This window comes from Pollicipes pollicipes, unplaced genomic scaffold (genome assembly GCF_011947565.3).
Source record: "Pollicipes pollicipes isolate AB1234 unplaced genomic scaffold, Ppol_2.1 Scaffold_2555;HRSCAF=2994_pilon_pilon_pilon, whole genome shotgun sequence".
Taxonomy (NCBI): Eukaryota; Metazoa; Arthropoda; class Thecostraca; order Pollicipedomorpha; family Pollicipedidae; genus Pollicipes; species Pollicipes pollicipes.
The window spans coordinates 18668844-18695253 of NW_023596136.1; the positions used below are offsets into that span (position 1 = coordinate 18668844).

Sequence of the window (26410 nt, forward strand, 5' to 3'; positions counted from 1 at the left end):
GCTGGCCAATCTGTTTTTGCTTCATTTGCATTACCATGCCTGCTACCCATTAGCAGACTCAGTGCCGAAGCCTAAGATGTCAGGAGGATTTCACACCTGGGTTTAGTGATACTCCAAGCTGGTTTCTGAGTGGCGGCGGTCGGGGTAAACGGCTTAAACAACAGGATCGTTGCTGCCACCAGGAACTCATGCCAGACTCCGCGTGGACCACACCCCAGCGTGACAAAATTCGTCCAATTAGGTACCAGGAAGGTAAATAGGAATTCGTGCTCTCTATCAGACCTCTGTCTCCTCCGCTGCCTCCGCCCTACCACGCTCCGTCACCACTAGGTCTCGTACCCTCACAACACTCCGGTCTCCCCGCCCCATTTATCTAGCCCGAGGCGCGTAGATGCTGGGACGACCAGTCCGGCTCGATGCTAATTTGTTGATCCTGAGGGAGGGAGGAGAGCAACAAGCAGTGTATTTCGAGACACGTGCGCAATAGAAAACACGTCGGTTTCCTCGGCACCGAAGTGGCTGACCTTTGCCACACTGCCCTCCCCTCATTCGTGTCGCTTCCGGCTCCCGCATGCCAGCGTTGACTGAGAGACGCGACGGGGCAGCGGTGCGGAGACCAGCCACTGCTGGAGCGAAAGCCGCAAGCCGCATCGGAAGCCCCTTCTGCTGGTCGGTCGTGCTGGTCGGCTGGTCTGGTCGGCTGGTCGGTCTGCTGGTCGGTCGTGCTGGTCGGTCGTGCTGGTCGGTCTGCTGGTCGGTTGTGCTGGTCTGGTCTGCTGGTCGGTCTGCTGGTCGGTCGTGCTGGTCGGCTGGTCGGTCTGCTGGTCGGTCTGCTGGTCGGTCGTGCTGGTCGGCTGGTCGGTCTGCTGGTCGGTCTGCTGGTCGGTCGTGCCCATCCATTATGGATCACGCTCACCGCATGCGCTTACTGAAAAAACATGGCGCCATGCAAAAAAAAACACTTGTTTATGGTGCAGCGACGCGCGGCATTCTGTCTGGTGTGCGCCGAGGCTACCTGGTCCATTGTTTAGCAGGCCTGTATGGCGGGGCACGCGCAGTGCCAATGGGAACACAACAAGACGAGGCTCCGCTCCAGCACCTGCTCCACCCTCTGCACAACGGCGCAGCACAACTGGCGTATGGTTACGTGTGATGCGTCTTTGATGGGCAATAGGCTCTGGGTTTTTCGCCATTGCTTGCAGCAATTTACAGATATTTAGCTACGCAGCAAACCATATAAGGTGAACACCCGGAGTGGCCGACCGGACGGTTGAATGCTTATCAGAGGCCTTCGCGACCAAACCCATGCATCGCCAATCACCACCATAATAAAAAACATGGAATCAAAAGTAACTAGTTTATTTTTAGGGGCACAGTTACTGGTGTCATTGGATTCGTCTACACAAGCCATACAATATGGCCACCTGAACTTTGGTAAATGCACATACAAGTGACAACGGTATAATGAAAGTAACACTGACTACTCTTTCCGGCGATAAAAAGCATAACCAGTACGCCTTGGTCAGAAAAAGATCACTTAATAATTCAGACGTATTTCTCGACAAAGCCATCTCAACAAATCATTTTTATTGACGATTTATATAAACGCATTCCGCGTAGCACGATGCACATGTCGTAACATGGTAATGAATACGTGTGTCCGACCGCCGCCGCAAGGGGCTGGCATCGCATCACCCATCGTCCAATCCGGCCGCCGTCGCAAGGGGCTGGTATCGCATCACCCACTGTCCAATCCGGCCACCGTCGCAATGGGCTGGCATCGCATCACCCACTGTCCAATCCGGCCGCCGTCGCAAGGGGCTGGCATCGCATCACCCACTCTCCAATCCAACTTACCTAACCTGGTTTGATATGCCACCCTGTCAGGGATGTAGTTTCACAAAATAACAAAACTTGGGGGGGGGCTGTTAACCACGAAGAATGACTATATCTACCCACAACAGTAAAAAAAAAAACATTTCCCCGGATCTGACCCACTGTCTTCCTAAAGTTGTGGGGCCCTGGCATTTACAACCGCATAGGAAACTACCCCACGCATGTCGCGTCACCCTGACCTCGGCAGGCAGCCGCGTTACACAGGCGCCGCTGTTAGGGGTCCCAAGTGGCGAAACGTTAAGGCACGCTCACCCACCATCGCGATGCGGCCGGGACTGCGGCTGTGGCCAGGATCGGTGAACTGGCCTCTGCCGTAGACGCCCGACCACCATCCAAACGCAAAAAAATCGCTGTGCATAATGTGTGGTATGCTGATGAGGGGTTTGGCTCTGCAATGTGTGCGAAAACGACAATGCATGCCAAATTGGGATATGGTTTCTAAATTGTTATGGGAGAACGCAGATCGATGTAACAGTCCTGCATTGAAAAGAGATGTGCGTGCGAGGCAGATAAACATGCCGTTGATTTTCTATGTAGTGTTTTCAAATCTACAGACTGGAGAACAGAACACGGGAAAGTCGGAACACCCAGTGGTTTCGATATTTCTTGTTTGCATGGTTGCAGTTGAGGCAGTAGCATTCATAGGGCCGTGAAGCTTATTACAAGATTTTATAGTGGCATGACTGGCATTTTACATGGCATGATTATATAGGGAGCGTTGGAATGACGTGGTACGAGCTGATGGAAGCGACTTGGTGGAAAGGTTTCTAAATGCTCTTCCAGCGTCTGGTAAACGTGTGCTAGGAGGAGCGACTGTGGCATGCTGGCGAATATTGGGGTTGGCAACTGGTAGAAACACACTTTTAAGCGATTGATTTCACGATGTGTGATCAATGTATTCCAACTCAAGTCGCGTCGAAACTCCGTCCAGGTTCTGCGTGATCGTAGGCGTGGGAACGTTACAAAAAGTGGGGGGGGGGGGGGTTGCAAGCTCAGGGTGTACTTTTTCTGGAAAGCGAGCCCGATGGCCGGCGGGGGGGGGGGGGGGGTAGGGATGGAGATTGCTATCGCTTTTTATTCAAATGTCATGGCTGCTATGCTAGCTATGCATCTAGAGCTGTTTATCACTGGTGCACAATCTTGCTTATTCGACTCATCTGTCATTTGACAACTAAGGTTATCCAGCTTCCCTAGATTATTCTTCCATTTTAACATTGTCTTTCCTGGGGAGACGAAATTCCACGAGCGGGTAGGTATTTTGGGTCATCAAGGAAGCATTTGCCTCCACAGTGTAGATGCCAAAATACGGCATGAATATAGGCTGGTTAAAATTTTGAAAGTGGATCGATGGCTCACAGTGCGCCAGGTTTTTCATGCGCCTTCATTTCGCCGGCTGCTTTTCAAGAAATAAAACTTGTCGCATCATTTTAGGCGGAAGCAACTTCGGGAGCTCAAACTGCTAGAAACAAGGTGAGAAAATCCATAAAACTGGAGATCCTCTTTTAAGAATCAAGCCACATAATAAGGCCCATCTGTCGTATGTTCCTTATCTGGGCCCTGCTCCTGTCTGCCGTCGGTGGTCACTGCCCTGACCTGGATGTCTCCCGCATGACTGACTGCGAGCTGATCGTGTGGCCACTGTGTTGCACACTTTTGGATCAGCGTTACTTCTACATGGTGTATGAAACATGTGTTGGATACATGCAACAGTATTTTTCCCGGATTATCTTTCCTTATACCACACCATCGCAGAAAAATAGCCTCCGGGAAGCTGTCTACCTTAGGTAGCTTACTTGTTAACATGTGACACGGTTTTCTTTGTTTTACTGTTATTTTTACCTTGTAACCAGAACAGAAACCAGGAGCTACCGTGAACTCAGTTCTCTTTGCATTTTGAGGTCAATAAGCTCGGAACTCAGGCGTTGAACGACTGCACGGAAGACATCACCGTCGCTCTTAATTTACGATGGTTAGCTGACTTTTTCTAAATCGATGGAACTCAGAAGCTTTGTCAATTTTTTATCTGAGTTCTACAGACATTGAGGACATCGCGAAGGTAGATTGTAGATCGACATGTTTGATTTAAATTTGAAGACGAAAACTTGATTGCAAATCGAGTGGCCAACAATGTGTATTAACATGGCCAAGCCACGTTTGTCTGAAAATGTTTACCATTCAGTCAGAGTCGATTGGTAATACAATTCATGTAATGTGTTTTTTAACATGCTCGCTCGCAAATCTTTCCAACAGACTTCGACACCAGGCGTTGCAGTCTCCATAGGCCGCGGGGCGTTAGCCCGGTAGTTAACATTTAGCCGTGACCCACCGGTGGACGAAAATGATGACGCCTCTGAAATGATTACCTTTAAACACTTCAATCAACTAGTTATTCAAATTCTGTGGCGTAATTTTGAGCATGCGCACTCGAAAATTTTAGAAACACAAGCCTGGCCCCAGGCGTTGCAGTCTCCGTGGGCCGCGCAGCGTCGGCCTAGCAGTTAATATTAAGTTGTGGCCAACGGGCGGATGAAAATGACGACGCTTCTGATTAAATATCCTTGGATGCTTCATGACATCAGCTCTTGTATTTAGCAGGCAGTATAAAGACATATTTAACGTGTGCAATTTTTAGATGGATGGAAAGAACGGATTGGCCCGTAAAGCACCGTGAAGCGGGGCTGAAGTCTGGTGGTTGAACTGGAAAAGTAAAGGTAAAATCTCTATTTTTCGTGTTTCCGCGGCTATTTTTCTGTCCAGAAGACAGATTAACAAGGCGCCCACCGTCTGGTGGCACTTGCAGTGGCCGAAACTTATCGATTTTACGGAAGTTGCAACCCAGACCATCTTTGTCCTTGCTCTCAAGGTTGCGGGCGGGCATGCTCAAGTCTTTTGATGTATTTTGTTTCAATAATACATTCTGAAAGAAATGAACGTTCTCATCCAAACATGGCATGACCTTGCTCGTTTTTTAGAATTCATTTCGACCCGTCCTTTTCGACAATAATGAGAGCCCCACTCTACTCAACAATAATGAGACCCCTTATTCTCTTCCGGGCAATTCCCTCTCAAGTAGAACACGAGGGGTACATTACCATTTCCGGTCAAGGGTTGAAGAGCCATTCCGTGCCATCGCAAAATGTCTTCTGGTTATCATTCTGGTGGCATGGGGCGGGATCTCCTGGTCGATCCGGAGGTCATTAGAAGGGTATATCATATCGCATAGTTCCCATCCCTGACACGGGAGGCCTTCTAATCCGCGCAGTTAGCCCCGGATCAGCATAGGGGCCCTCACTGACGCAACAACATCCCTGATCACCGCAGGTAGTCCGTTGGTTTTCACATAGACTCCAGTTCCATGTTTTTCTGTGTTCTTCAGAGATATTGAGTTCTCCCTGACTGTAGATTGCAGATGAAATGGGTTTCATGATTTGTAGTAACGTGGCTAGCACGTGTTAGTCTTATGCTGCTCAAGATCCTGTCAGAGCTGATTACTGATAAGAAAACTACGTAATATGGTGCTGAACATGCGTGCTCACAAGTCATAGCAATAACAGCCTCGACGCCCGGCGTTGCAGTCTCCAGGCCGTGCGGCGTCGCCCTTGTGGCTGTAAAACTAAGTGATGGCCAATGGGCAAACGAAAAAGATGACGCATTTTAACGGAGATGGGTAGTGAACCAGGTAAATCGGCATGCATGTTTAATGCAGTGCAAAAGTAAACCAAATGCAACCTTAATCTGAAAAGTGGGGGGGGGCAGTTAATATTGCTGGCCCCCCACCTTGAAAAGGGGGGGGGGGCAGGCATGCCCGGCTCCCTGTTCCTACGCCCCTGCGCGTGATGCTCCTGTTATAGGTTTTGCAGCTCTGTTTGGTAGAGGTTCTTGCCGTTGCTTGGTATGCCGGTTCATATGTCCGTCATACACCGTATCATAGTGGTCGAAGTGGTGCCGAATACAAGTCGTGTGCATTTGTGCTTGATTGTTTCTAGTTAGCTGTTTACAAATATGATAATCGGGTTTCTATCCATAACTAAGCGGCGAAAATTGTCCGCGATACGCGGACGCACCAGGCGGTTTTACACAAGTAGCTTGCTAGCCGCTGCGGTCCGGAGTAAAGGCGTGGCACGTGCCGGAAGGGGCGCTTTTGACCCATTGATTTTGCATGGGTGGCCGAAAATGGATAAGAATTTGATACGCCTCAGTAGGCAAGTGTACGGGGAATCACGTGGTGCCAGATGTTCAGTAGTACGTGCCACATCTCACGTGCGCAGAAACGGTCAAGATGAAATTGCCTCAGTTTCACGGGTTTTCACGTTTTATCTCACAACTTGGCACTCATAGCCGGTAGGGGCGTGAATCCAGCTTCAAAGCAACCGCCAACGTACCACTTGCATTACGTATAGCCATCATGAGTTTGCGCGACGCGCGGTTGCGCTAGTAACCTTCGAGCGACCCGGTAATGTCGGCATTTCGAAAATGGCCACCCCAAAACAACGCACTATCGCAGAAACTGCAGCCACAGTCGTGGCTAAGTCTACATCACCGCATGCACCGTAATTGCCTGTATTTACCGCCCAGTTGTTCGTCATTATGTGCAGTTCCCTGTCCATAATCAGCTTAACCCAAACGGTTGCAACCCAACATTTCCAAGCCACCAAAATGCTACCAACTGCCCAGCCACCGGTAGCGAGCATTTTAAGTAAAACAATGCATTACAGTGGCACAGGCAGGGGGTACAGGGGGCACGTGCCCGCGCCCCACCCTTCCTCCCTCATGTTCTGAAAGGCCCGAAGAACCCCTCGAGACCGACGGTCAAGGGCCTGATTTGAGTGCCTGGAGGGCCCCTGAATAAGACCTGGAGGTCGTGTTCAGGGGCCCTGGCGCGCAGGGCCGTGCTCTCCAATGTTAGCCTGGAGTTATCGGGCGGGCACAGCACCCCTGCCGGCAGGAGAGGTGGACCCTGGCGCGCAGGGCCGTGCTCTCCAATGTAAGCCGGGGGTTGTCGGGCGGGCACAGCGCCCCTGCCGGCAGGAAAGGTGGCGCCATCTCCGAGCCGGGCGTGCGAGGATGCGCGGACATCATGCAGACGGTTACGCGCTTCGCTGTACGACACTGGGCGTTGGCGTCATGAGCCTGACCGCGCACCCCTTCCCCCCTCCCGCTCGCGCGCAGTTTGGCACGCACGATCGGTGACGGTGTCCTCGGCGTGCCAAAAGCGCGTGCATGTAAAGTTGCAATTTTTTGCGATTGGAAACCTTGATAAGTTGATGAGTCATTCGTTTTCGTCTTTGTGACCTGCTTATGTGAACCGACGCTGCAACACATGTCTAGGCACGATGTTGCGCGGGGCGACAAGATGCTGCAGGACTTCTCACAGCTGACAAAAACACGCACAACTTACCAGATCCGTGACTTTTGACCACCGTTTCCTTTTTGCTATTCTAGCGGCTGGCAGCCTTCGAAAAGGTATTCCAGCGACCGAGAGAGGCAGTTCAAGATCGGAACAGCTTCAAAAAGGGCTGTCATCGGAGCTTCGGACTCCTCACTAGGATCGCAGCTAACAGACGGCTCAGGCGGCACCACACACCGTTCTAGTGATTAACCGCCGCGCACGCAGTCTTCTCAACAGCCATCTGGAAAGTTGGGACCGCCGGATAGAGAGCTGTTTTTCCGTTCATTGTTGCGTAATTGTTAGTATATTTCTCTTCATAGTCGGCGAATGCTAGCCAACTGCACTGCCAAAAGTCCACTTTCCCGAACAATTCGGGCATCGCGCGTCAATGTTGCAATTAGTCGGCAGAGGTCTCACGGATATGTGCAATGAAGCATTTATTTCTTTAGCCGCTTTCAAGGATCCTAAAGTGGTATTTTAATCGGGATATGTAAGTTGTGAGCCCACCATCGACACATTGAAAGGATAGAGCACGCTCTTAATAAGCCACCTGTTCAACCCTTCAAAAGGCTCAGTTTTTGTCCAATCCATAGCAGCAACTCAAGTTGTAAGCAGGATGTATCAAAACAAAATTCATTTTCCTGGTATATTGGGATTCCACACGCATGACGGTAGTCACAACAGTCAATTTTCAACGACGGCGGCAATTTTCATATCACGCACCACGCCAACCTTTACACTTAGTTTCCTCTTCATCACGGTCATCACCACACCGAGTCCGTCTTTGCCATCTAAAAAACAAACGCAAGACACCCGCAAAATTGCGTAAACATCTTAACAAGACAACAATCCTGGCAGCATTTTCACAGCATATTGGGACCAATCCGTGCCGACGCGACTGAAAACACAGCGATGACTCCGGTGAAGCACAACCATGCTGCTCCCTGTTTCCTTGACTAGACGGCGGTCTAACTCGCCCCAAGCCCTCCGCAGACGCAGAAATTTCCAGCCCGACTGGACAGCCCGACCCGCTGCTGAGCCGGCCTCACAACCCTACAGCGGCCGGCGCTGGCGGCCGGAGGAGCGGCTACTCGCGGGGCTGGTCCGGCGGCGGCATCTTCTCCCAGCTGGGCTCCACGCCCCAGATGTCACGCGCGTACTCGGCGATCGTGCGGTCGCTCGAAAACTTGCCCGACGACGCGATGTTCATGATGGCCTTCTTCGTCCAAGCGTCCGGGTTCTGCAAGGCCACGACTCGGTAATGCGGCTCAGGGTTAATGTACGCGTCGAAGCGGCTATCCCAGATTCTGGGTCGGCGCACGACACCTAGTGACAAGATAAAAGAAATACACGGCACAAGCATATTAGCACACAACACGAAATAGTAGCCGACCTATTGCTTGAAACCAGTCATAATACATTTGAAATGCTCACACCCGAACGTCCTCAAACAGAACGTAAGGTCTCACGGAGGCCTGTACCTTCCAATACCTTCCAGGACTGATCAACTCCGCAGGACGCCGCAGCACCGCGCACCCCAGAACCGGGCACTCACCATGTAGAGCTTGTCAACCTCGTCCTGGCAGCGGATGTAGGCCTCGTAATCGGCGAACAGCAAGAAGCGATCGTGGTTCATCAGCATGTCCACCACGTCCTTGAACTGATTGAGGTCGTGCGGCGAGAAGAAGCCGCTGCTGATCATGTCGATGCACTGGCGTAGCTCGGGCAGCCGGTTGTAGTACTCGTGCGCGTTGTAGCCGCGTCGCTTCAGCGCCTCCACCTCGTCCACGGTCATACCTGGCCGAGCGGACCGCAGGAAGTTAGATCTCCGGCGGCGCTGGCCGGCCTGGTCGGCCGCGGCGGTAGCCTACGACCGGCCAGTAACCTGTCAGCGCGCGCCAGCATCACACGTGCAAGACGGAGGCCACCACGTGGATGTCAGAGCACGCCCAAACAGCGGGCTGTCGGCTAGCAGCAGTGCCGGACAAGCGGAATCGTAAGACACGCCCGTGCCGAGGGCCTGCTGAGACGGGACGGCGCTGAGGCAGCAGCGACACCGATGACGCATCTCTCCGCCCGCGAGCCTTGGGCCCGAGCGAAGCCCGGCCGAGGGCCTGCTGAGACGGGACGGCGGTGAGGCAGCAGCGACACCGATGACGCATCTCTCGTGAGCCTTGGGCCCGAGCGAAGCCCGGCCGAGGGCCTGCAGCGGCCGCTGTGCGGCCAGGCCACAGAACCTGAGCCGGCTGTCTTTTGTCGGGACAACGGACGTGCTCCGCTCTGAGGGGAATAGTGCGCAGTTTGGCGCCGCCGTTCTGCACAGCTGACTTGGCGCTGTGGCGGGCGAGCCACCCGCCCACCGGCGAGCCACCCGCCCCCTGTGTCATGCTGTGCCGCCGGCTGCTCGCTGGCTCTGATGAGTGGGACCGCTCTGCTCTTTACACGGAATTCCGCGGAGGCCGACACTCGTGGCTCATACTGACCCGACGTCAGCTTTGTTTGCGACTGGATGTCAGTGTGAAGCGAATGGGCGGATCCACGTGGGGCGTGGCCTAACGACCATTAATCACAATACAGCTATCCAGCGGGACACCGTTCAGCATGAGCATCGCTGTGACATAACAGCTGTTTACCAACTTCACTTCCGCTTACCAAAACAGATCAGTTTTTAGTAAGTAAAACTATTTGCGCGTCCCTCCGTCCCCATCATTAATACCTTTTCATCGGACAATTATCATGCAAAAACAAAAACCAAAAAGGAAAGGCGCAAGGGGCTTAATACCGATCAGAAACGCCACAGGCCGCATCGCCGTGAAAGATCATGACGGCCAGGTGGGTCACTTCTATCACGGCACTGGACCACCGGCACCAACCAAAGATGAAGATGTTGTCGGGCCCCATCTCGTCGCGCATCTCGATGTTGGCGCCGTCCAGAGTGCCGACGGTGAGCGCGCCGTTCAGCATGAACTTCATGTTGCCGGTGCCGGACGCCTCGGTGCCGGCCGTGGAGATCTGTTCGCTCAGGTCGGCCGCCGGGATGATGCGCTCCGCCAGCGTCACCCGGTAGTTCTCCAGGAAGATCACCTGTCCGGGAGAGGACCGTGAGTCCGCCGACGGGCGACAGACGATCGCAGGGTTCATCGCTCGTTTGTTCCTGCGGCGGGGTAGTCACTGGCTCCACATTCCTGCCGGCGGTCCGCGTCTAAACGCACGCGGTCTCGATCCACCCGGTCACATCGCTGTCACAACACCCATCAATGTGCACAAAACCGTTTATATAGCAGACAAGTAACCAGCTTTTCGATTTCAGCTCGCATCTCAAACACCGCCAGGGATACAAACACGCGCGAAGGCGTGACAGAATGAATTAACGTCTGCGCTGTCAGAGCAACCAAGCCCGCATTCAAACGTAGCGATATCGCTTAAAACATCTTCATTCAAACCGAGCAGACCGATCCGGACAACGAGCCCACTGCCAGACGTCAAACGAGACGGGACACCGCATCTCTGCTCGCACGACCCACCAACGGACGCAATGCGTCCCCCATCAGGTCAGCAGGACTGACCTTGAGTTTGTCGCCGACGGCGGGGTCGTTGTTGACGATGTTGCCGACGGCGATGATGAGTCGGATGATCTGCTTGGCCATGTGATAGCCAGGCGCCGCCTTACCGCCGACCATCACCGTGCGCGGCACCCACGCCGCGGCTGGGTCCTTCTTGATCCGGTTGTACATCGTGATGACGTGCATGCAGTTGAGCAGCTGGCGCTTGTACTCGTGGATCCGCTTCACCTGGAGCAGGCAAACACACTCTCGACGCATACGGCAGCGTCGTAACTACCGGTCATAGGGAGAGGTTCCGGGCCCGGCTGGTGTTTGTGCTGCCGCTGCGGCGCCGCTCGGGGTCTGACATCATGCGGCGACGGCTGCAGGTCTGCAGTTGCCAATTTATCGGCGGTTTACCCGGCCGCCGGGCCGTTCGTGTCATGCACCGACGCCTGACGGACTGCAGCTTCAAATTTATGAAATGGCTGTGCAAAAACAAGAGCAGCCGACACGCCGACCAGCCCGGTCACAACTCATGCTGAATACCCGGTGGTCCTCCACCGACCTGGATGTCGAACATGGAGGCTGGGTTGACCTGGACATCGTACTGCTTGGTCAGCACGTTGGCCACGTTCATCTTGTTCTCCTGCTTCACCTTCTGCACGGCACGCACGAAGGCGGCGTCGTTCACCAAGTCTTTCAGCTTGGTCAGCTGTTCCAGGTGAATGATCCAATCCTCGCCGATTTTCTGAAATGCCAGCCCGTGGAGATAGTCGTGAACAGAGCCACCCTCTCCCAAAGATTGACGTTGAGAAATGAGGAAGTCCCAGCGCTCAAGGGGCTCCTGATGGCAGCAAAATTAGTAATTCCGACGCTAGTTCACAGCTTTCTGATACAATCAGACGTTATGTTATCTCTAAAAACAATAAACCAGCTCAACCACAATAATTTGGGGACCCAGCGTCTAACATTCTACTTCTCAAGGTCATGACGGGTTTCAACTCTTCAATGTCTCCGACGCTCCAAAAGTTGGTGCTGGAATGCACCATACCAGGTTTCAGCCTCGGTCGATCTCATGAGACTAAAGCAAGCGGTAAAATCACGGCGGTCCTGGCGGTCTGAATTTTGTCGAAATCCGCACCGTCCACGCAGGCCAAGCCTTTACCACCCAGCCTCTTGGTGCAGCCTTCCGAACTGTTCCAGCCCCAGGCTTTCTACGACGCGCGGAAGACGACTCCACCGAATGGGCAGCGACCAGCCGACTAGAGATACCGGCCGGCGTCGCTCCGAGCGGGGGACGTCTCTCCACCCACGTCAGCGATGACGTCCGACAGGCCCGGGTTACAGAGCAGCAGCCAGCGGCGCGGCGTGATGCCGTTCGTCTTGTTCTGGAACTTTTCCGGCGTCATCTCACTGAAGTCCTTGAATCTGTCGAGGAGAACAGTCATCTTCACCGTGCCCGAACATCGAGGTCACGCGGCATTGAATGTCTCCAAAGTTAAACGAACATTGTCATGCCAGAATGCGGACGTACGCAAGCGCAATCGCACAACATATTCATGTAATACACGCACTTAAAATACCGAAGCTGCTACCAGTCTCTGCCCAGCTTCTCCACGAGATACGCTTGAAGTCCGTGACAAGTCCAGATTGCCCAACTACAATTCCATCCCAAAAGAACCGCAAACTGGAACTCAACTCCGAGAAAAACGGAGTTCAACGCGCCCCCCAACACCTGGAGTGTGACGCATCCCCACAGAAGCAGGCCAGGGACCGTTTCCGAGGCGCCGTGGCCAGTGGTGGCGGGCTTACACATCGCGTTTGATGATCTCCGAGTGGATGGCTGCCACGCCGTTGACGGCGTGCGAGCCTACAATGGCTAGGTGGGCCATATTGACGCGCTTCTCGCCGTCCTCCTCCACCAGCGACATGCGCTTCAGCCGGTCCAAGTCACCCGGCCAGCGGTGGTTCACCTGCGGCGGCCGGGGCGGCGCGTCAAGCCGCGGGCCCGCCGCTCGGGGCGCCCCTGAAGCGGGGGCACCGGCCGCACCAGGGGCACCGGCCGGAGCAGGGGCACCGGCCGCAGCAGGGGCACCGGCCGCAGCAGGGGCACCGGCCGCAGCAGGGGCACCAGCCGCACCAGGGGCACCGGCCGCACCAGGGGCACCGGCCGCAGCAGGGGCACCGGCCGCAGCAGGGGCACCGGCCGCAGCAGGGGCACCGGCCGCAGCAGGGGCACCAGCCGCAGCAGGGGCACCGGCCGCAGCAGGGGCACCAGCCGCAGCAGGGGCATCGGCCGGAGCACGGGCACTGTCCAGACGGCGGACACGGCCGCCAGCAGTACGTGGCCAGTGCGCGGAAGGAGGTAACCTGGCACTCAGCGGCATCCCACAGGCGGGTCAACGAAGAGGCGGTATGTCAAGACGCAAGGTGATATAACAAGCGAGCTGCTCCTCCACCGACGGCGGCTCATAAAGGGGCCGACTGCCGACAGATGCATTCACCAGATGCACCTGTCGGTAGTGGGGGCTATGGCCAAACGAACGTAAGACAAAGGGCAACGGAAGGTAGCCCAGCACTATTTAACCATTACACCGTAGGCCTTTCCATGACAAGGAGCGCCTGTCTGCAGCAGCTGCTCTGGGTCTGACGAAACATTAGCCCGACATCCAGTCGTTCGCTGCCGCACCTCGTCCAGGAAGCGCCAGTTGATCTCGTAGATGATTTCCAGGTGTCGGGGCAGCATGTTGCCCAGCATGCTGACCGGCCAGCGCTCCAGCGCCTCTGGCAGCACCGTGTGATTGGTGTAGGCGCAGGTGCGGGTGACTAGCCCCCAGGCCTGTCGATGGGCACACAAAGGGCCGGTCACCGTACGTGTGCAGCGCTGGCCAGCGCGTCCTGCATATCGCGTACGCCAGCCACACACAGCAGACGCCGACTGCATAGCCCGATAACACGCGCCTGCTGGTGCCATTTTGCTGATTATGCGATAACACACAAAACCACGGCTAAACGATTGATTTCTCCGACACGTTCGGCTACCATCAGCAGACACCAGCGAGGACGATGGACGCGTACCTGGCCCCAGTAGCCACAGGGAGGCTGGGGGACGGCCGGGCTCGGACCGCGTCCACCCACCTCGTCCCAGGAGAGCTTCTCGACGTCCAGGAAGACGCGCATCAGCTCCGGGATGGCCAGCGACGGGTGCGTGTCGTTCAGCTGGATGGCCACCTTGTCCGGGAACGTCTCGAACGAGACGCGTTTCGGCTCGCGCGAGCCGTACGTAGACGCCTTGAAGCGGCGCAGCACGTCCTGCCGGTGGCGGCGCGGCGTCACGACACGCCACGTGACCGAGTGGCAGAGTCACGGGTCACACCGGCCGGACTCACGAGCGGCTCGACCCGGCGCGCGACGGCGTGCCGTCACAAATCCCAGGCTGGCAGCGATGGCCGGTCGGCGCCGCCACAGAACGATCAGCTGTCGCTCGCACCGTTCCCGTGAGATGGCGTCTGGTGGCGGAGGGGACCCCACCTCAAACCGCCAGCCTCGCAGACGTCTCCGCAAGAACATCTAGGCTCGGTGCGCACTGTCCACATCTGCGCGTGCGACTGCCTCAGCGTCTGGGTCTGTTGCTCCGGCACGTGCTGGCAAGTACATACCTGTATGGTGGCCGCCACCATGAAGTACTGCTGCTTCAGTCGCAGCTCCTTGCCCTCGAAGAAATTGTCGTTCGGGTACAGCACGCGTGTTATGTTCTCCGCTAGGTTACGGTCCAATACCGCCTGAATGTAGTCGCCATTGTTGACTGCGAAGCACGGAACAATTCTTTCAATGACCACACCTCACTCAAGGTTCAACTACGCGCCTCTGCTGTCCTTTCGTCAGTTCTTCATCCCCTCTCTTGATCAGCTGCACAAAATGCCCCGATAATTATTGGAGATGCTGCATGACGGATCGTGCACATGAATGACCGCCCAACACCATACTCGGCTCTGTGGTGCATGAATAGAACGAGTGGAGTGGAACCAACGAACTTGGGTCTCAAAGTTCACGAAAATCGATCCGAACCGTCACGGCTGCTCGAGGAGCGGAACTCAATTGGACCCGAACAGTTCGCTTCCTAGTGAATATATTTGCATGAACCGGGAGGCTGAGGTAGATTTGTGACAGCCAAGTCACCAAATGGCTGTTAAAAGGTTTGTATTCGGCACTTTTCATGCAGCCCAAGACCAAGTCTGAGAACGTGGACTGTTTTGAGCACACAGTCAGGGATGTTGCATGAGGACATGACTTCGAACTGCGGGCTAGGCCCAGATTGCACAGCAAAGTCAATTATGCGACTCAAGCATGCGACAGTGGACGGATCAACAAACGCAGCACACACCCGGCGCACGCCGAAGAAAATGGCATCACAGATGAAGGATGCAAGGTAGCGACGCCCAATAACTTTTTCCCTGCTCAATCGCGCATTGGCGGCGATGGCTGTGATGTTCTAGATATTACTCACGACAGGGCGCTATTACCTACATTAGACGATATAACGATGACGGAGAGTTGGTTCCTAGACGTTTTAAATCCTCTCGGCGCGAACAAATCTTACGTCCCAAATGACCTAGAATCATGAAACTCACAGCACACGTAATATGTGAGGCGGTCGCAAGTCTGTTTTATATCTGCATAAACACCGGAACGTACCCAGTGATCTGGAGGCAGGCACATGCCCATCCCATATCGAAAAAGTCCACCAACACACCCGACAACTACCACACCAGTAGTCTTCTTCGATATCTGTCGAAAGTTATGCTTGACACAAACAAAGAAGGCCTTGAGCTCCGAGTTTTTCGGCACGATGGGTTTAAAGTTCTCATGCTGGCAATAATCTACCATCAATACACCAGGAGGCTCTGGTTAAACTGTTCCCATTTCCAGCTGTCCCTCATGGTCGCGAGTGCGTCCGAGCCTGCCTAGATGGGGGTGGCGCAAGATCGAGCGGCAGGTCAACTACAAAGATATGGGGGCTGGCTTGGGCAATGAGTGACGTCCTCGCGGCGGTGGTGTGCGGATTGCCATGGCTACGAGGGGTGCCTGATTATATGAGAAGCGCATATGCACTTATCGCCATTAGACACGATTTGCGGATGCTTACTCAAACTATATTGTCTTGTGTTTGCCGTTTCCGGTGTGTTGATACCGAATGTCACAAAAGTTCATCGGTTTGCCCAAATGCTTCGATCATTTCCATGACCAATTTCAAGGTAATTATTACACTAAACATGCCGTCACAAGCGCAGCGCATAAACGAAAGTTCGGTTTCATTGAACTAAAAAATTGGCATGGTATTCATTCGTAATTTTCATGTCATGCCATTTTAAATTCATGGTAATTGTTCGAGGTATCTAAAAAAATAAACACCAGTATGCTGCATGCTCTAATTACAGAAGCAGTTTTGTGTTTGAAAGTTTCAAATTTTACCATATGGAAAGATCACTGGTCCGCTAGGTGTGCATTACGGAGGCGCAGGCTCGCGGGAGGGGGGGGGGGGGGGGGCTCGCATGTCGCAGAGTGCTAGTTACGTGAATGGCTTGTTTTGTATGCTGATGATGGGTGCTACGTCTCCGATGTATTTTTCAAGAGTGGTGAGGCGTCTAGATGTATTTTTCAAGAGAGGTGAGGTGTGGTTTGCGTGAGTACGGTTAGTGTGCACGACTAACGCATTTCTGGTGAGTGGGATGTCGTGGTGTATACATGCATGTCTTTTCGGTGCCCCCTCCCGCAAGTGCATAGTTTAACGTACGCCGAGACTTGTTTTTGTCAGGACAATGTAGTTTACTTTGCGGGTTTCACAGTCCCTGGCCGTATGTCGGAAATGGTTGACTACATCGGTCTGTTTCAACTTATCTGGCTTGGTTGAGATCATTTTTAATCACAATAGAAGAGTGTCTGTCCGTGTCTGCCCGTCAGCCCGTGCGTGATGCGCACGGGGTTCTCCGCACGTCATCACATCACTCACAGAACTGCAGGTTGAAGCTGGCAGCCGACATGGCCGACCACAGGCGCAGCGTGTTGACCACGTTGTTCTGGTAGCCGGGAATCGGCGTATCGTACGGCAGAGCGAACACCACCTGGGCATAAACGGGTCAGATTGAAGCCCCCGGTGAGCCGCAAGGCAGCATCGACACCGGTGAGACGCACGGCATCATCGACACCGGTGAGACGCACGGCAGCATCGACACCGGTGAGACGCACGGCAGCATCGACACCGGCCAGACGCACGGCAGCATCGACACCGGCCAGACGCACGGCAGCATCGACACCAGTGAGACGCACGGCAGCATCGACACCGGTGAGACGCACGGCATCATCGACACCGGTGAGACGCACGGCAGCATCGACACCGGCCAGACGCACGGCAGCATCGACACCGGTGAGACGCACGGCAGCATCGACACCGGCCAGACGCACGGCAGCATCGACACTGGCCAGACGCACGGCAGCATCGACACTGGCCAGACGCACGGCAGCATTGACACCAGTGAGACGCACGGCAGCATCGACACCGGCCAGACGCACGGCAGCATCGACACTGGCCAGACGCACGGCAGCATCGACACCAGTGAGACGCACGGCAGCACCGACGCTGCTGAAGCGCACGGCCGTATTCTGAGACGGGATGCTCAATTCGAACGTTAACGGCTCCAACGGTGGCTTGTGAGCTCGTTGCGCAGGACCCACCTGGTTATCGATCCACTTGCCCTTGTCCATGCGGCCGTAGAGGCAGACGGGCAGGACGTACTCGGGCCGAGCCTTCTCCCAGGGGTTGCCGAACCGCAGCCAGTCGTCGGGCTCCTCCGTCTGCCGGCGCCCAGACGCTCAGTCAGCGCCCCAGGCCATTAGCGGAGTGGGAGCGGCCAGGGCACCCTGACGTCCCTGTGACTCAAGGAAACATATCCCCCTACTTTGATAAAATGAGATTTTCTCCCTTTCAATTTGGTCCGTAGAGCGCACCCTTCTTTTAAGTCCCATTCATCGTCCCATTTAGATTCCATATTGACTCAACAAATCGTGGTTTGTCACCACAGATTACAGGCGTGGTCACACACACTCACGCGCCGCGCTGACCAAATGACGTCACAATGATGGCCGAACACCTGAGCGGTGAATGGTGTGTAGACTGACCTCTCATAACACCGATGTTACAGGTGAAGGTGCATTTAAATGCGGTATCGTTAAGGGCGAACATGGGACTTAATAAAAGGCAGAGACATGAGCCCGAAAGCGATGGAACATTTCAATCATTCGGGGCCCGCAAGCAAACGGAGCATGTATGAAGCATCCAGTTCCTTCAAACACGTCCGTGTGATAACGCGGTGGGCCATTTCATCACACTTAACCAGACTTAAATCGTACAAGGCTTTGGACTTGGCACGCATCACCGGAAACTCACCTGGCCACCATCCTTGATCTTCTGCGCAAAGATGCCGTACTCGTAGCGGATGCCGTAGCCGTAAGCGGCCAGTCCGATGGTGGCCATGGAGTCAAGGAAGCAGGCGGCGAGGCGGCCCAGACCGCCATTCCCCAGGCCGGCGTCCTCCTCCACGTCCTGCAGCTCTTCGATGTCCAGACCCACCTGGCGGACGAGCGCAGAACCAGTGATGAGTCCGTCCGGCGCCAGGGGTTCCATTTACACGTCGTGTCGAAAGTTATCCAATTGAGTCGGATCTAAACTGCTTGTGCGATTATCAGAGTGGATTAACAGTTGACTTCAAGTCGAGATAGGCGTTAGCATATGACTCCAGCGTTCCAGCATTCACCCTGCAGGCTGTACAGGATGTCTACACAAGAATGCTACCAGAACCTTGGCTTCCTTGCTGCCTCCGCACGCAAGGCACCAATCTGTTGCCCTTTGACCCCGAAACCGGCATCATCATCATCACCATCCTCACGACCTTCCCGGCCCACTTTTCATTGGTGTAAAAGAGTGAACGATGGGGGGAGGGAGATCGGGCATGACAGGGCAGGGCAGGGCAGGGCAGGGCAGGAAGAAAATTTTAGCCCATTCGCCTCTCGCCCTTTCTCACTGATATTCAAAATATGTAATACTCAAAAAGGACCCAGGCGAGGGGCTGCCCAGTCGGACTTGAGTAACTGTCTAGGCTTTGTGATTTTTTACGTTTGTCATTTTGACCTTCCGTTTTGATTCTGTGTCGACCTTTTATGTTAATGGAAACCTTTACTGCCTGCCAATCATCTCTCCTCCCCCAGCTGTGACGAGGGAATGAAGGCGCTATCTCGCACCAGGTCCACCAGGTGACATCAGGTCCTGACGAACCTGGGAGGAATACAGGTCAGTTGAGAATCACGCACAGTGCGGTACCTGGTAGAGGGCTTCGTCGCAGGCGCTCTGGATACCCAGGTTAATCATGGTGTTCTGCAGGGTGCGTCCCATGTAGTACTCCAGAGACAGGTAGTACACACGCTGTAACACGAGCCTGCAGGTCAGCTCAGGGCGAAAACCGGCAACGTGACACCATATCTTGCCCGAGAGCAAGTGAAACACGCGCAAAATCCCGATGGAGACCTTGACACATCAACAGCTCAGGAATGCAGGGTGAATCTTCCGTTGGTGCTTTACCTACCATACCGCCGCAGGATTGGCATAGATTTGCCAAAATAGTTTTAGCCTAAAGTTTACCAGGGCGACGCAAAACTTTATTCAAGAATTGTTCTTCGAAGAAAAACACGGCAAAAAATCAAATGAAGCCATATATCCTCAGGCCCAGCAGATGTGGAATAAGACAAACTACTGAAGCAGTTTTGTTTGCTCCGCTGACCCTATTGCGGCGTTATAGTAATATTTCAGCAATAGCAGGGCGGCCGTGTTTCGTGTTATGGCTGTGTCTGTGCCTGGCTCATTCGCCTCTCACAGAGTCGATGCTGTTAAATAGGCAAGTACACTGGACACTACGTACAATATACTCGGCAGACACTCTCATTTTGGGCTTCACTGCGGGAGTCTCGCACGCTCGCTAGCTGTATGGATGTCCACAGTCACCCGCACGACGGTAGCAGGCAGCACCCAATGCTCGCTAGCTGTATGGATGTCCACTGTCACCCGCACGACGGTGGCAGGCAGCACCCAATCTCTGGGGCTCGCTGGACAGCGGGCTGCCACGGTCACCCAGAGCGAGGCTGTGTCCTCAGGGCGGGTCGCCAGACCGGAGGGTCTGTTTGAAACTGATCACGTCCGTGGATCCGATGCCAGGGGGCTGGTTGTACTGACTGCACTGATACCAGGATGATCGGTCGCCAACTGAAACCATGCATTGTGGTTCGACTACAATCAACCACGTCTTCGACATTTTTTTTTGGAGGGAGAGGGGTTCAAGGGAGGGATTCAAGGGAGTTCAAGAGAGGGATTCAAAGCACATCAGAATCTCAATGAACATTAAATAGACGTCCTAGATCGGCATATTGGAAAGCAAGGGTGTGCAAGCACCTGCTGCAATGCATTTCACAAAACACTACCACTTTCACCATTCGCTGGCATACGAAGATAGGGTGTTGTCTTAATATCTGTCTAGCTGGTTTGTTGGCTGCCTATGAACGCCTCGATCAGATATTACGGACGGGGACGGGTTCAGAGCCAGTCACAAACACATGTCATGATCCAGTGCGCGGACCGAGCCCTTGGCTCAGGTATGCGCGCCTTGCCTCGGAGGGGCTTTCGTATACATCGTGCAGTCTGTACTCCGCTTAACCGTCCAGGCCAGCAGACCGGCCGGCCGCCGCCCGGCGGGCCAGTGTACAGTTCAGGACGCAGCCGGTCCCGGGTCCCGACGCCTCGCAGGGATAGCACGCAGGACCTGACACGACCCAACCTGACCTCACCTACAACCCACATAGCCCCCGGAGAGGACAGGTCAGCAGTTGGACTCCTGTTCTGCCATCCTGACGGGACGTTGCTTCGACGGGGATTCCGTGGCGATCTTTAGAGACTTCCCCGTCGAGCCGCTTTAGATGGAGCGAGCTTTGAGACTGGCTGCGAAGCCGTCGAGTCGCTTTAGATGGAGCGGGCTTTGGGAGTGGCTGTGAAGCCGACGCCACTGGTCAAGCCGAAGTCACGTGACGCAGCGATGAGCAGCCAAACAACCAACACGACACGTGGACAGCACTCGGATGTGGCGATGTGGACGTAGTCACCAAAATGTCCTGTAATGTGGATGTGGTCACCAAAACCACGATCGTTATAATCTGGAGATCCCACATGTAGAGCTCGGGACTTGGAAAACCTGAGTGCACACACAGACGCGTCACGCACATACGCCCCTCTTCGGGTGCCATCAAACAGATGCTGAGCACGAACGTTGTCCAATTTGGGTGCGTCGCATCCTCCAGCCGAAGGGTTTGGCACACAGCAGGGCCAGAACGCAGAGAGCCCACACAGGTCGTCGATCTGTCTGGGACGAGACTGGGACCAGCCACTGTTCTGTCGGGACCCAACAAGACGTGTGCTATGACGACCCATCCGACCGAGCAGCTGCCGACCACCCCACTATTGTCTGTCGATGCAGAGCGCGGGCAGGGCGCGGGTCACGTGGCCGACAGCCAAGAGTATTTATAGTGATGCCAGGCGGCGTGAGCGAGGTGCCCACAGCGGCGCGTCCAATCGGTCCCTCCACTTCCACCTGACGCCAGGCACAGGTGTCGGACCGCAGGGGTGCGATCAAACGATCACACATGCCGGTATCAATGGCCACGAAAGGACGTTGTCAAAAAGACGTTAGGTGGTAATGAAGCCTTATGAATCACGCAAACAACGCAATATGGACGTACTCTCATCACCCTATTTGTTTTTTCTCTCTCTCTCTTCTTGGAAACCTTCTAATACTTCATCTGATTGTCCGCATCAGCCACGGAGGGCCAGAGGGCCATCTGATCGACCCTCCTCGCCTGCTTGGCCAGTCGCCAACTGGCCTTGCCATTCCGGATACGGTTTACCACGTGCACGATTTCTGGGGGCAGTGCAAATCAGCCGAAGCTGCTACCCTGAGTGATCTAATCGATGCCTATGAGCCGACGTGAATGAAAATCGGATATTAGCCTGAGGAGATTCCGATGCTTATTAGTCGGCCTTTTGGAGTTAGAGACGCTTTAACTGACAACTAAATGCTGCTGAAACAAGTGCAAGTATATTTTGGAACGGGTTGTGCCAGGACCTGCGGACGGTTTAGGAAGATGTATTTGATACTTAAAATCCGACGTATCCTACAATCGTACACGTTAAGTCTACAATCATAGTTAAGTTCTCCCAGCGACTTCTTTCGCAACGAGCTTCACGAAGAATGTGTCGTGTAAGCATACAACCACGCTTGGACAGAACTGTACCAGCAATTAACGCACCAATGATCTGCCCTGTGGCACTCACAAAACACCACCGGGACCCGCACTGCCGCTTCTGCAACACTGAATATTCGATGAGGTGCACATTCAAGCAGCGCAGCATTCCACGAATTCCACTTTAGGCATCGACTGGAAGTGAACGCCCTCCAGCTGTTGGTTACAGCCGGGGCAAAGACCACGGGGTACGGCAACCACGCAGACATACTTATCAGACCAGGCAGGCGGTCGACACGCGCTCGGTGACGAAATGAAGCTCGTTTGTATAACGCCCTTACCAAACTCGTTGGCGGAAAGCCAAGGGTTGGATCTCTTGCTACAGCCGATGTTTTCTATGGATCTGGGGCCCAGGACCGAGGAAAACTGGTGTTCGCTTCTCTCACAAGTGCTGGTGACTCCAATATGGCGAATGCTTACCGCTTGCTACGATGCTCTTATACATTAACACTTATAGAGCACAGGCATGAAGAGCTGCAGACAATTACGGACTTAAAATTGATCCGAGTCGCAACGGTAATCACGAATCCGGCATCCTTTTCAACGGACGACCAAGAGAGAACTCTCCACCCGCCTGAGGCCGCTCATTTCCTAAGTGCATTCTAGAGCGTGTAGGGAGTGAGGTCCCCTTGAACAAAACAGTCTGGGTTTCCATGACTATGGGCCAAGCAACAAGCCGACCTCGGCTTGACGTTAGGAAATTTTGCAGCCCGAGGTCTGGTTTGGCCACCCACAACTTCGACGGGCAACCATTCTTGAACTGCTGATCGCAGTCACGCATTTTACGGCAGAAAGTGGCGCCATTAATGCGACTTTCCTGTAATGCTTTACAGATCGATAACAAACTGTTTCGTGAGGTGGTGTCGTGCAACAGTGCAAGATTGCCACATTTTAACTCATTTGAACAACACGCAAAACACAAAATTTGTAAGTTGTCAGAAGGTTGAAAAAACATCTGTAGAAGCCCGGTCCTCATATCGGTATGCCGGAATTGTAGCGATGCCAGACGCACACCGACTGCCGGACACCGGGCACTGACTGACGAAAAAGAACACGCAATCCTATTTTCAAGTGTGCGTCATGAATGGAGTCGGCCACGCACACCCCGGTGCGAGACGTGGAATCACAATTTTGGGGCAAAAACGTGACAAGAATGATTGACGACGGCGAAAACGTAAACATAAATGTATGGTACATTCGAATACATCGTCTATCACACACTCAACAGAAAATAACCACACTTATTACGTCCGACCAGTCTGACCCATTGCTGCACCAATCATCGTGCACGAGAGACGGCGGCGAAAACGTGAACATCACTGTGGTGCAGGCGAATACATCGTCTATCACACACTCAACGAAAAATAACTGCTCACTTCTTACGTCTGACCGGTCTGACTCATTGCTGCACCAATAATCGACCAGGAAGCGACCCATGTCGTGTTTTTTTTTAGCGCACATCTCGAGTTTTTAGAGCTAAGGCCCAAATTAAGAAGTTGAACAATGAAAACTGCACGGTCATCCGTTCAAATGTGCGCGTTGTTTTACCTACTTGGTCAGCCACGGAAGCGAAACCCATTTCAAATTAATCCACCCCACCCATTGGCATTGCCAACCATGCCGACCACATGCACCCCAGTACCCAACGTAGACATAGAACGTAATTTAACTAATGGGCAAGAAATGCTTTAGGTTATGCACCTACCTTGGGGTCTTTGTCGTGATAGCTTTGTTGAGTCCTTATCCATCGCGAGACCAAGTGGTCGCGAACGGTGTGGGCCAATGCAAAGTAGTAATCTCTCGTGGTTGCAACGTTGCGGTCCTTAACTAGAGTGTAGTGCACATGCCGATTAAAAGTTTTCTTGATGTTGGCCACATTTTCGACTTGAGCTATTCCTCTGACACTGATTTGCTTACGCCGCTCATAATCGCTCGTGGTCGGATGCATCTTCGACATGGCTGGTTATTGCCAAAGACACTCGCCAAGCGGTAAGCAATGGCCAACACTTGTCCAAATCTTCGAGCTAGACCACCGCCCCGAGAATGGCACCCGCCCCTCCCCGTCCCACAAGAAACTGGCTTGAAAGGGCGCGAACGCAAGGTCAAATGATAGGTCTGGCAGGATCCACACATGCGCTGTCTGCTGAACAGCTTCTGCTTCTGCGCGCTGGCTAGCCGGCGAATGACAACCAGCTGGCATTGAGGGTCTCTTCTTCTTTTTCCTCTTTTAGTGCGGGCCTCATAGGCGTTGCTTCTTAGCCGTGTTCGATCCTTACTCAGCACGTTTGTCAATACCAATCATGGCCTGGTATTCTTCTTACGTCATGGCAAATGACAGGAAAGTCACCTGTTTTGTCACGTCTTGCACCAGGTGGCGCTGCCGCCGGGATTTTTTGCCAGCCTGTTGGTATGGAGAGCATCCCTATTAACCGGTCACCAAAAATTAAATAAAATGAACCAAAAAGGCCACTTCTACCAGACTGGACGAATCACAAGCAAAACGAACACTTCATCACCGATCGGATTATTGCCATCAATATGGCCGTTTTCACCATCGATTTAACAAAGCTGCTAACCATTGTGCATACTTAAGGTACCAAATACGTAAAGGAGATGTCTGCAAAGAAAAGTTTCCACTAGCCTGGCTAAGCTTCCACCAAATAGGTGAAACAAATCACCAAAATATAGTGGAATTAAGACTTTATACCTGAATGCAGACTTTCAGCACAACACTTCAACACGACCCTATTTTAAGCCAAACTGGCATCAACTTTGGAATGTTTTGGGACCCAGACACCATTATTCGCCTTGCTGTTGCGTTGTGAGAGCAAGTCGCTGACTAGCACCGAGTTACCCATAGCAATCTGATCGGGTTCTAGGGCGGCCCTGCTGCCACCTATTAACCTCGACTCCACTCACCACTTCCTAGCCAACGCCACAAATCTGTAGGATTCTTTATGACACAAGACATAAACATTAAAGCTTTGTGGGCGCTAGGCCATCTGGTCATCGCAGGGAACGAAAGGGTTGACCCATTGGCCAAGGAAGCATTGACGTCTCCTGACATAATACCATTCCCCGTTGACCACACTTCAATAAAAACGTGATTTGTACTTAAAGCACCCTCGTCCCTGTGCCAATCGTGTTATGGTCCCCCTTCAGTTAAACATCTTTTGTTTGAATGTGATGAGCTTCAACAGCAGCGAAAGGCATTGGAGGCACATTGTCACCACAACGTGCGTTGTCGTGAAAAGTTCTAGGTAATGAACCATCACATCTGGGACCTACGATAAAGGGCCCGATTTGCAGGCCCCAAAGGCCTGAAAGGCCGGCTGGAGGTCGTATTCAGCGGCCGTCCCGCAGGACTGGGCACTCAAATGCCAGCCAAAGGGCCCTACGCGCTGATATAGGGCCCGTGAGCAGACAAGGAGCTATATGTGGGTCCGACACCATAAGTAACGCACAGTCGGCTTCGTGGCGGCATCGGCTGATGGCCCATTTCCCAAGCGCGGACAAAGGCGGAGCCAGCGATTTACATTGACTAGGGCCCCACAGCGCCTAACGGGGACCTGTGCTGGCAAAGAGCCCCAATTCGTCCGGAGGCCGTGTTCGAGGAGGCCCAAAGAGCCTGGACGACCCACCGGATCCTATCACCAAGGGCTGGATTGGAGTGTCAAAGAACACAAAGGGCTCGTCGGAGCAGGGTGTCAATTTTTGTAAATTATGAAGGGGAGGGGCCAAACCGAAGGACCGACAGCTTACCTCGCCCATTTTTCTTGCTTGATTTAGCCCACTTTATTTTGATTAAAGACAATATATGTTATAATCATTGTATAATCTATTTTTAAAAAATATTGAATTTAGGCAGTATAGAAGTCATGCAGGGCTGAATCCAGGGACCAGGCAGTGGGCGCTCGTGTTTCTTCTGATCGGCGCTTGAAGGCGCCTCTTTAGGGACCACCTTAGAGCGCCGATGGCGCTCTTCTATGGCGGTCATGAGAGGGGGCACGCATTTTGGTTGTGTGGGGACAGGGACGGGGTTAGCCATGACGGACTTACGTCATCCGCATATTCCAGAGCTTTTTACTTTAACCTTACAAGCCATTGCATGTCTTGTGGCGCTAGTCATGTGAAGTTTTTTGCGTCGTGCATCCGCTCAGCTGTGACAATTTGCATCTTGTGGTGA

The 26410-nt window shown here is 53.6% G+C and overlaps 1 protein-coding gene across 1 annotated transcript; it reads right to left on the bottom strand.

Annotated features, from left to right (window-relative positions):
- Window positions 1-7917: 7917 nt before the first annotated feature.
- On the bottom strand, window positions 7918-24390 carry LOC119104754 (glycogen phosphorylase). The gene is made up of 15 exons (XM_037228477.1): window positions 23930-24390; window positions 19205-19306; window positions 18275-18457; window positions 17563-17682; window positions 16841-16952; window positions 14490-14635; window positions 13969-14142; window positions 13520-13669; window positions 12643-12803; window positions 12144-12258; window positions 11396-11578; window positions 10852-11076; window positions 10159-10369; window positions 8841-9082; window positions 7918-8525 (listed from the first exon to the last, which is right to left on the bottom strand). The coding sequence occupies exons 1-15, from the start codon at window positions 24179-24181 to the stop codon at window positions 8373-8375; spliced, it is 2529 nt and encodes an 842-aa protein (XP_037084372.1). The 5' UTR covers window positions 24182-24390; the 3' UTR covers window positions 7918-8372.
- Window positions 24391-26410: the final 2020 nt, after the last annotated feature.